The sequence below is a fragment of the Silene latifolia genome, chromosome 2 (assembly GCF_048544455.1).
Source record: "Silene latifolia isolate original U9 population chromosome 2, ASM4854445v1, whole genome shotgun sequence".
NCBI classification, from domain to species: domain Eukaryota; kingdom Viridiplantae; phylum Streptophyta; class Magnoliopsida; order Caryophyllales; family Caryophyllaceae; genus Silene; species Silene latifolia.
In genome coordinates this window covers 178,391,420-178,402,408 of record NC_133527.1, presented here as the reverse complement: position 1 = coordinate 178,402,408, position 10,989 = coordinate 178,391,420, and the positions used below count along the sequence as shown (strand labels likewise).

Sequence of the window (10,989 nt, the reverse complement as noted above, 5' to 3'; positions counted from 1 at the left end):
CATATACATAGCTATTGGTCAAGAGTTTGTCCGCATACCAGAATAAAGAAGACTATATAAATATTTATCTTGTGAATCGTGTGATATGTTAGAATATGATATCTAACAGAGATTGTATCGTTGCATATTGAGGACACTTGTCGCATTAATACAGATTAAGGAGTATTGGTTAGGAGGATTGGAATAAAATGGAATGGATTCTAGTTATTATAGTGTTTGGTTGTGACATTTTGTAATTGAGTTAGAACTTAGAATGCATAGAATTCTAATTTCACCCGACCCCTTTGAATCTCTCATATTCACCTCCCCCAAGTTTCTAACTCCATTCCCCTCTTTATATAATTTTAGAGTGATCCAAACAACAATTAACATGTATGAGTTTCTAAATCCAGCCCCCCATGACATCTCCTTCTTTTCCGACCTAAGATCAATGAATGGACATACAAAGATGTGAGACATAATTTATTTGACATCAAGTTTGATTAAAGTATTTCTCAAAAAAGAATAGAAGAAAAGTAAAGGACTTGATATATACTAATTAGAATGAAATGGCGTGAGCGTGGGGTGAATGTCAATTTGCAATTTTCATGAACAATTTTTGCTTGTAATTGGTAAATAATCAAAAACTTTTTTGAACCCTTGACCAAACCTTAAACCATTTAATTAAGACTTTAAAAGTACCCTATATGCAATGATTTAGTTGGTCCGAATTGCCTAATTCAAAATAGCAAATCAATCTCTCTACAGAGCCATCATAAAGAAACACATACAATCCTCAATTAACATCATTATGAATCCAATTAAACCCTACCGAACCCGAAATTATTTGGTCTAAATTAACCTATACAAAAATTGATCTCGTCACAATACATTTTGGAACAAAGCGAAATTTAGAATAACTTGAATCGGTCCAACTTCACACAAAATACTCCGTACTAAATATCTAAAACAATCAAGCAGAAACTCCCAACCTTGTTTTGGCTTGAATAATTCGTTTGTCGGGTCTAGCTGAATAGTAGTTGGCAATTTAACTTTCAGCGCGTCATAAACCCTGCCGTAGGGGCCATTGTTTCGACACGACTCTGCCTCTCCATGTTGGCCTGCCAACCTATGCCCATGTCAAGGCCATGGCTCCTGAGCTCTCTATACTCTTGGCAAAGTGCACAAGGCTCACAACAGAAATGTACTAAACAATCAGCAGAAGGCGATTCGTCTAAGCCATACTGACCTCTTAGCCTTGATCTATAGAAACATGAATACAAGCATGCAACCCCTCCAAATGCCATTAAAAGTGCATATATTGTTCCACTCACTGCACATCCTGCAACATTCCGTCCATTTTTTCATCAGTTTAATAACTACGGAGTACTTAATTGAATTTTACTCAAGTAAAGGGGTCGAATTACACAATATTACACATTTACACTTCAGTTACCCAATTTTAATTTATGTCGTACTCGTACCTCTACGAGTCAAGGAGCTCAATTTCTCTCCATTTCCTAAAAAGAAATGAAGAGGCAAATTCTTATCAATGGTCCGAATCGCATTTTCATAATATCTAACGGTTCTAAATTTACGCATAAAAATAAAGGAAAATGAGAATGAAAGGGGAAATTGCTATTTAAAGAGATTGTGAGAGAAAGGAAATGGAGAGGATCGATTTCCGAGTCTAAGAATATGTTGTTTCTAGTTTCAACCCTGAGTCAGATCAATTATACCTGAGATCATGCATTCTGCTTTTGTCTTATCTACCTCACATGGGTAATACTTGGCCCGTTATAAGCTTACGACGGATATGACCGTAAAAAATGAGAATTTGTGCTCAATCAAAAGTTCAAGCTATCAATTTGCGCATTCATGTTACAACATCAATCAATGGTATTTGGCCCATCATTAACTTACCTGATGGCTCTCAATTACATTTACTATTTTACCCCCGAGTACACAACATCAATTTAGGGACACAAGTTGGTCTTTATTAAGACGACAATATTTGTCTAAAGATTAAAACGATCAGATACACCCACTCTGATAGAATGAGACAAAATTATTGTTACTCCCTAGACAACCAACTTTTGTCTCATCTACATTACTTAAACGGTTTTAAGTTCAAAACAGATACTTCCTCCATTCAACTCCACTCTACCACTTTCCTTTTTCACGTTTGCCAACGCGTGTTTTACGCGCTAAATATCGTTAGTTGCGTATTTGAAAAAAATATAAAAGTTAGATATTTTTAATGTACTCGTAAAGACGAATCAAACAAGATCCCACATGAATATATTTTCACTTATGTATCGAGAGAAAATTGAAACTGAATACTCACTCGTGAATAGTGTTCAAAAATGAAATAGGTAGAGTGGAGTTGAATGGAGGTAGTATATACCAATATACTCATCTTAAATAAGAATTTGTAGACACTTACCAGGTTCGCCTCTATTAACAAGCTCAGCAATCTGGCCGAAGGTGATACAAGGGCAAAAAGTAGTGACCAAGCAATTAGCAGGGTCATCACAGCAGTGACACAACCCGGTTGACCAAGGAATCGAGCCATTCGAACCACCGCCCCGGCCCGTAGAATAGTTATTGTATTGAGATGGATACGGCTGGCCTTGTGCTATGTTGGTTGGAGGATTTGGAGCTGAAGGATGTGGTTGTTGCATTTGTGTAAATTTTGGTGCATTATTATTGTTACCTGTGTTTTCATAAGATTGATACATGTTTTTAATTTCGATACCCTACAAGATGTGGTTTTAAATGATGCTAACGAGTGATGTACTAATTGTCTAATTCATATATACTGGGGGATTATTGATTTAACAATTGGTCTCCCTTGTGACGGGTTACCATTTGTGACGGATATTTTGTGAGATAAAATGGTAACAAAATGGGTTAGTGGAGAAAGGGGACCACATAAATAGTGTTGCAGAGAGAGAAAAAGTGGGTACATTGTGAGGTAAAATGGTATCCGTCTTCAGCTTGTGACGGATATGTCATGTCTTCAATGAGAATTTGTGTTGATTTAATTATTCACTAAAACTAGAAGAAAGGGCCTACAAAATTGAGGATGGACGTTGTAATATCTGTAGGGTCTTCAAACGTGGGTGCTTGAATTTATCACTAGGATTCGAAATTCAATAAGTTTCTCTTAAAATAGATATATGGTGTTAAAATTAAAATGAGTCAAATACACGTCACTTGCATAGATAAAAATAAATCTGTTGTTAATATTTAGGCATTTTGTTTTTGTCTTATTTATAAAAAGTGGTGGCTATTTGACCCGTCTTACGCGTAAGACGGACACTTAAGAATTTGTGTTTGAAATTAGGCTCGTAATAATTATTGATTGTTAATCTAGGAACGGTATCCTAATAGTGTTATTTTTTCTTGTTTACTCGTATTTTATAACGCTTTAAAAACATAAATTAGCAAAAAAGGTTCGATTTAACTACAATATCTTGCTAATGAATGGATTTTACTAACTCAAGGTTTCGAGAACTTATAAAATAACCATGTTAAAGACTCAAAAGTTGCCGACAAATGGTAAGAAAAATGTCTTTTTTTTTTTGTGTTAAATGAATCACAAGGGCATTACAATATTGAGGTTGAAGGGATTCGACTTTGAAACTTATTATCCACTACACTTGCTACTTAACTAGTAACGACTTTGCTGATTAAATACGAGTATTTAAATGTGTAAATAGAGTTATTATTCAATGATCCTAAACTCCTGATAAAAAAACAGATTAAACTGCACAATTTGATTCATACAATATTCTCGGGACCATGATTGACCTATTCATGTAATTTGGTCTTCGATCAGGACCAAGTCCGCAGTTAAATCTCAATCGGATTTTTTGCCTATTTGTATTTTCAAAGCGTCTTGCTTGTGACGGGCTAATCCCGTCATAAGCTTGTGACCTCTCACAAAAAGGGAGAGGGGACAAGGTGGGACACCCCCCATGTGCTTTCACACTCACTTCTTATGGGTATTTTGTGAGAGAAAATGGTATCCGGCACAAGCTTGTGACGGATATCGCCGTCACAAATGAGATTTTGTGTTGTATTTTTCCTATAATAATTCTCATAAAAAAAGACTTTGAACATTCAACGGATACACCTTCCAAGTCTCAACAGCTTACACTCTTAAGGTTAACGATTAAACAAATATAAGCCAGGTTTTGGTGTAAGATGGCCTAGCACGTGAATGCTAGCAGTAGGAAACGTGGTACATGTACTCCGTATTATTATAGGAGATAATGCAACGTTAACAGAGGGATTTAGTACGAGTACTTAATTACGTCCTCTAGTTTGACTAGTCGTATCAAATACGTATAGTGCTTAAAAACTACAAAGGGACAAAATGAAAACGATGCATCATAAATTGATCATCCGACAATCATCGTGTTACATGAGTATGCTTATCATGTTTGTGTTCGCTTAAATGTCTGACTATGATTCTAACATTATAATACAGAATTGAATGGAATTGAATTAGGGACAACGTTTAAGAAATATTTTTACCATTTACTTTGTACAAATCGATTTCATGCCGAGTATTTTTAAGCAGACCACATGGTATTTTTAATTCCAATGATAAAAGTACTTTACATACACTATGTTAGACTTTAGATGAAGATAATGAAGTACTTTGTACTTTTGTAGTACTCCGGTCCCTCTATTCAAATCAAACACTCACTCATATTTGCTTTTTGGACACTATTTACATGTACAAAGCGTCTAATTTGTCACGGGCTAATTCCGTCACAATCTGAAGACCTCTTACAAAAAAAAGGAGAGGGGACAAGGTGGGGCACCCCCCATGTGCTTCCCACTCACTTCTCAATGAGTATTTTGTGAGAGAAAACGGTATCCGTCACAAGCTTGTGACGGATATCGCCCGTCTTCAATGAGATTTGTTGTTACATGTAATAGGGTTGGTCAAACAGGTGGGCTGGGCTTGACTTGGGGGAACTCGAAACATGCCCGAGGGCTGGTCAAACATATTTACATCGATTGATATCTTTTCAAGTACGGGCCTAAAAGACGTAGGACATAGACCTGACAAACGAGTCAACCGGGCCGGGTTCGGGTCGGGCCATTTTGGTTTTCTCAAATTTTCAGGTTAGTTCGGGCATGTCAGGTTATTTCGGGTTTGTTGATCGGGTCAAGCGGGTCAAGTTATTCGGTTCGCGTCATTTTCGGGTCAATGATTAAGGGAAAAAAAGGCATTTTAAGTCTTTTGTGGTCAATTAAAGTTATGTTTTGTTGGGTCATTTTCGGGTTGGGTGGTTTCGGATCGAGTCATTTCGGGTCTCTGTTACGGGTCCATGAAAGCTCGGGTTGTGGCGGGTCAATTCGGGCTTCGGGTGTCATTCAGGTGCGGCAGTTCGAGTCGATATCGGGTTTCGGGTCGGGTCAATCGAGTCGTCTTTATTTTGCCAGGTCTACATACGAGGCGTCTCTAGGGAGGCCTATGGCTGGTCGGGCTTGAGTAGTTGAGTGTTGGATTTGAATGGAGAGGGAGACACGGAGTAGTAATTATATACGGTGATTGGGATCTTTTCAAGTATAGGCCTAGAGACGCCTCCTACGTCTTTTAACAAAGAAGTACATGTGCTAGTTAGGGGCGTTTTGAAATAAATAGAGATTATGTGATCCAAAAAAAAAATGAGCCTCAAGTAAGAATGCAGAAGTGTACGCTTTAAGTCATGCAGAGTACATGGCCAACCCAATCTAAAATGCACTTTGAATTGTCATGCTCAGGTTAAAATTGTGTCACCATCATGATGGTATAGTATATATAGTTATATACTGGAATTAGCCTAAGGAATGTCTCCCGGTTTTTTTTTTTTTTTTTTTTTTTTTAAAAAACATTGTTACGACCAATTAAATGTCACAAACGTCACTCGCTAGCTAATCACTAGAGAGAGATTCATTCAAGCAGAGCGGATTTGAGACGGATTGAAGTGCAAATTAATAAGATCTTAAATTCAAATCCGGATTGAAGTGCAAACTAGTCGGATTTGCAAGCGGATTTGCTGATGTTTCACTTCAACGATAATTTTGAGAGCTAGATATAATAATTAAAGGCACATGATTGAAGTGCTGACTCGGAAATGTGCACATCAAAATAGCTTGTAGCTGGTGCCAGATACGTACTATTAACTGGACAAGACCTCTTTTTACTCCAACATAATCCGTATATACGAATACATTTAATATAATCACGACTTAATACGAGTACAATCTTCCGATCAAGCACTAGCTCACAGAAAATATGATGAAAATCATCATAGGACGGGTTTTAATTAATAAGCACCATCTGGTAAACCGTAGGACAGGTTTTAATTTTTCATCGCATCATCGACCCAACTGAAGGAGCCACTGTCGTACCATGGTTTTGCCTCTCCATATTCGCTTCCCAACCTACGTACATCAAATTTTATTAATGCTCATACTCGTCGATATTGTAGTATTTTCCGTTTTATAGGAGTAACCGAGTAAACAACAGAGATTAAAAGTGGACGTGTAGTAGTAAATTACAAACCTATGCCCATGTCAAGGCCACGGTTCTTGAGCTCTCTATACTCTTGGCAAAGTGCACACGGTTCGCAACAGAAATGTACCAAACAATCAGCAGAAGGCGATTCGTCTAAACCATATTGCCCTCTCAGCTTTGATCTATGGAAGCATGAATACAAGCATGCTAGCCCTGTAAATCCCATTAATATTGCATATATTGTTCCACTCCTTGCACATCCTGGAACATTCAGTTAATTCCACGTCAGTACAAGAGAAGGTTTTTTGTAAAGCGGTTTTACAATTAACTTCCTACAAAACGCGTAGTCTGATAGTCCGCATTAAAGGTAACTGTAACCACCTTACACAGTGGCGGAGCCGGGATTTGAAATCGGGGCGAAAAATTTCAGCAGGGGCGAACGGGTTATGGTGTATAAGGGGAATTCGAAAGTTTTTCGAAAATTTCAACTAAAACTTTTGCGATTTCCATCCGCCAGCCGCCAGCAGGGGCGAGCGTCCCTGCTAGCCCCCTAGCTCCACCACCAACCTTACATGGGTCTTTAAGTAAAACATGCAACTGTAAAACGGTTTTATACAAGTATTGTGATATAAAAAAAGCATTAGTTATACAAGTAGTTTATTTTTTACCAAAGCCAAAAAGAATAATAAGTTATTGGCTCGATAAAAAGTAACTAGGGGATAATCAAGTTAATTACTCGTATTTGCGGAAAACCGTGACTTACCCGGTTCACCTCTATTAACGAGTTCAGCAATCTGGCCAAAGGTGATGCAAGGGCAAAAAGCAGTGACTAAGCAATTAGCAGGGTCATCACAGCAGTGACACAGCCCGGTTGACCATGGAGTCGAGCCACTGACTCGGCCGGTCGAATAGCTGTGTTGAGATGGATACGGTTGCCCAGCTGCAATGCTCATTGGTGCTGTAGGGTATGGTAGTCCTTGTGTATACTTTGGTGCATTATTACCTGTATTTTCAAATGACGTGTACATTTTTTTTTTTTGCAAGTTTGGGTATAAGTATAAGATAAATGTTTAGTCCTAACTCCTAATATAAAGGATTAGAGATGGGTGAAACTTCCTAGAAATTGAGAATTTTGCAAGATTTTTTGTGCCGTTACACGTGGTTGCTTAAATCCAAAGGCTTTGAAATTAGTGTTGTACTCCGTAACTCTTAAGCTGGGAACCTAGTTAATGACAAAGGGCAGTGTTCGCTACCTCAAACTTTTAAAAATGTTTAGAATATCGACTTTTGTTACCTACAAATTCTTAAATATGAGATTTTAAGTTAATTATAAAATAAAATAATGAAAATTTCCTATTCAAAATTTTATTTGTAGGTCTGTCCCTGAATTCGCAAGTATTGATCATTAATCAAGTCTTAACTGCCAAGTATTGCACTTGCGACAGATGAACCTAATTTCAAAGTTTCGGGTTTCAACTTCTTGTGCTTGAGCCTTGAGGTTATTGCAATCTTATCGGTCACGTTAGAAAAATGGGGTTCAAGTGTTCAACATTAAGAAAATACTTGCGATCTTTTGAAGGACGTCTTCCTCAAACACAAAGAAGGAGGATTAAGGCTCCATTTTTAGACGACACTTCGGTAAATTTTATTTGACCAAAATTTCAAATTTCACCCGATTTTTTTTTGCAAGTGTTTGGCAAATAACTTATTTGGTCAAATAAGGTACCTTAAATGAAATGTTACCTCGGGTAGCATTTGAGAAATCAGGTACCTGAAATGACTTATTTTCCATTTTTTACCCCTTTATTCTATAATATTAAATAATTTTCATATACTTTTACGTCATTTTACCAAAATCAGCTATCTTTTCAGCAAATTTGTCAAACACATTTTTATATAATCAGTTACCTTATTAGCTCATAATTTTCAGCTACCTTATCGATTCCTTTTCGTTTTCGATTAGCTTTTTCGCCAAATTCCTTTTTCAAGTTTCAAATTTACCTTTTTTCGAGATAGTTTTACCAAACAGAGCCTAAAATGAGAATTAAATAGAGTAAATTATCAATTACATCCACGCTTAATCGGCTTTTTTACATTTACTCCCACGTTAATTTTTTTTAATAATTTACACCCAAATTATTTGCCCAGGTTATATTTTGCACCTAATACCATTTCCAGTTGAAAATATTTATGAAGCGAGATTTTGCCTCCAACCCAAACGAAACCATCCACCATTACTGACGACCAAGCACCGACCACCATGGACAGTCAACACAACCATCCCACCTCCATGTCATCTCTCATCTTCCACCACCATCCCCACCGACCCCTCTCCCCCGCAACCATCGCCAGACCCACCAACCCCTCAACCCCACAACCACCAGACCCACCATCTCAACCATATCGAGACTTCACCGCCCCCAAAACGCCCGGACGGCACTTATTTACCTCGTTAAGCCACCGTCGTCTGCCTTCTCTTCGCCAACCAGAGCACAACCTCCTCCATCCTACCTTTTTTTTTGTTGATAGTTGACCCTAAATTGTTAGTGCTACAACATAACAACAAGGATAACTCTCAACAGGGGCGGAATTAAAAGTTTTTGGGGCTAAATTATTTAAAGGTGATTTTAGCGACATTGACTAAAAACCGTTTGAGTCGCAATACTTTTTTTTATATTCAAGCATTGACCATTATAACACCGTCAAAATGTAGATATGTAAAATCCTATACTTTAACAAAAATGCAATTTCTTACTTCATTTTAATTATTTGATTAAATAATTTATGATTCGACCCTTACATTTATAAAAAAAACGCAAAAGATCAAATTTCTTTCAAGTTTAGATATTAACTTTATTAGATGACTGGTATAACTTGTAACAAATTTTGGTAGGTAAACTAATAAGTACAAAGTTCTAGATTTCTAGTGGCTTTGGTAATTTAAGTAGTATTTAAATTAAATGGGCCAACTAAAAAATAAGGAGAAGGTAAAGGCCCGACACTCTAGCAGAAGCCCAGACAAAACAATAAGTGATTAAAATCTGCTAAACATCGTCGATATTTTACTAATTATCGTCGATATTTTTTAATGACTTTCCTAATCTACCCCTCACTCTAAATCTTCCATATTTTAACATTTTTATTTCAAATACGACATTTCCGTCACCATCACTTCAATTCCGCCCCCAAATTCAAGGAACCAACGACAAGTAATCTAAACTTGTTTAATTTTTTAAAAATTTGTAATAAGTTAGTAATTTTACGTGGTTTAGAATAGAATCGTTATTGTTAGAACGGATTAGTGATTATCCATTACCACGGCAAAAATTAATTTACTTCAGAAAACGAATTTATTTTTTCAAAAAAAAGAAAATAATTCCGGACGAAAAACATTTTCGTCCAAATGTAGGTCCAGACGAAAATATTTTTTTCGTCCAGACCTAGGTCCACACGAAAGTAGGTATTGACTTATAAATTAATTTTGGGAAAAATACGTATATATGCGGTATATCACGTCATCACCTCGAACCATATACTACGTCATCACCTCAAAGTGTGACACACCGTCATCACTTTCACCATATTACGTCAACCCGTATTCCACATCGCCACGTCATCACCTTGAAGTGTGTTCCACACCATGACTTTCATTGTATTACACCGAGCTCCATTCCACGTCAGCACTCCCACGTCATTACTTTGGATCACAAGCCACATCATCACCTCGAAGTATGTGCCACACCATCATTTTCATCGTATTACGTTGAACCGCACTCCACGTTAGCATTGTCACGTTATCACCTCAAAGTGTGTGCCACACTGTAACTTTTATTGTATTACATCCAACTGCACTGCCACATCATCACCTCATCGGATCACATGTCACGTCATCATATTGTGTGTCTGTAATACCCGGATATTGTGGGACCTGGAAAGGAACTTTGGGATGCGTAAGGGGACCATAGACTAGACTATATGTGACTCGAGAGTGAGGTATAACTATAAAGAGGACCGCGTATAACCTATACTAGACTCAGTGGAGTTGTTACAGTGTCCGTTTATAGAGGAGTCGTCTTAAAACTATCATAAGTTGAGATATAAACATGATATTGATGTGATTCTAATTGTATATGACAGCTTGTTCTCTTACGTTTCCAACGGTAGGTCACACGCCAAAAATGACCAAAAAACGAGTGAGATATGACTGTTTTACGAAAACTGGTCATTGCTGAGAACTGTGTCGCACTTGACCGAGTGAGGTTCACTCGACCGAGTGAACCGACACTCGACCGAGTGAGCGACACTCGGTCGAGCGGACTCGCCACTCGACCGAGTGACGCTGAATCAGAACACGGGATGAGGATAAGATTTCCTTCTCTTATTTCATTTCTATCTTCTTCTTTATCTCTCCAAATCCCCTCCCTTCTCTCTAAAACCCCCATAAACCTCTTCCACCATAGACTCAAGCTTGCTTTAAGGGATCTCTC

The 10,989-nt window shown here is 37.5% G+C and overlaps 2 protein-coding genes across 3 annotated transcripts; both read right to left on the bottom strand.

The window, feature by feature from the left end:
* Positions 1 to 755: 755 nt before the first annotated feature.
* LOC141643487 (protein PLANT CADMIUM RESISTANCE 7-like) lies at positions 756 to 2,783 on the bottom strand. Of its 2 annotated transcripts, XM_074452670.1 has the most exons (3): positions 2,426 to 2,783; positions 1,464 to 1,499; positions 756 to 1,321 (listed from the first exon to the last, which is right to left on the bottom strand). In XM_074452670.1, exons 1-3 carry the CDS (start codon positions 2,718 to 2,720, stop codon positions 1,035 to 1,037), a joined length of 618 nt encoding a protein of 205 aa, XP_074308771.1. In that variant the 5' UTR covers positions 2,721 to 2,783; the 3' UTR covers positions 756 to 1,034. The 2 variants fall into 2 exon arrangements, with proteins under 2 accessions (XP_074308771.1, XP_074308772.1); XM_074452671.1 differs by lacking the exon at positions 1,464 to 1,499 and having other exon boundaries at positions 2,426 to 2,781.
* Positions 2,784 to 6,064: 3,281 nt separating this feature from the next.
* On the bottom strand, positions 6,065 to 8,117 carry LOC141631381 (protein PLANT CADMIUM RESISTANCE 7-like). Its single transcript, XM_074444061.1, has 3 exons — positions 7,266 to 8,117; positions 6,551 to 6,763; positions 6,065 to 6,429 (listed from the first exon to the last, which is right to left on the bottom strand). Exons 1-3 carry the CDS (start codon positions 7,528 to 7,530, stop codon positions 6,356 to 6,358), a joined length of 552 nt encoding a protein of 183 aa, XP_074300162.1. The 5' UTR covers positions 7,531 to 8,117; the 3' UTR covers positions 6,065 to 6,355.
* Positions 8,118 to 10,989: the final 2,872 nt, after the last annotated feature.

What these genes read in the sequence shown, in the direction of transcription:
- LOC141643487 (XM_074452670.1), bottom strand. Translation starts at nt 2,720, where the DNA reads ATGTATCAATCTTATGAAAACACAGGTAACAATAATAATGCACCAAAA. An exon ending in TGTTAATAGAGGCGAACCTG is followed by an intron (nt 1,500 to 2,425) that starts GTAAGTGTCTAC and finishes ATTTCTTTTTAG; the next exon opens with GAAATGGAGAGAAATTGAGC. An exon ending in GAGCTCCTTGACTCGTAGAG is followed by an intron (nt 1,322 to 1,463) that starts GTACGAGTACGA and finishes GGAATGTTGCAG; the next exon opens with GATGTGCAGTGAGTGGAACA.
- LOC141631381 (XM_074444061.1), bottom strand. Translation starts at nt 7,530, where the DNA reads ATGTACACGTCATTTGAAAATACAGGTAATAATGCACCAAAGTATACA. An exon ending in CGTTAATAGAGGTGAACCGG is followed by an intron (nt 6,764 to 7,265) that starts GTAAGTCACGGT and finishes TGAATGTTCCAG; the next exon opens with GATGTGCAAGGAGTGGAACA. An exon ending in TGGCCTTGACATGGGCATAG is followed by an intron (nt 6,430 to 6,550) that starts GTTTGTAATTTA and finishes TGATGTACGTAG; the next exon opens with GTTGGGAAGCGAATATGGAG.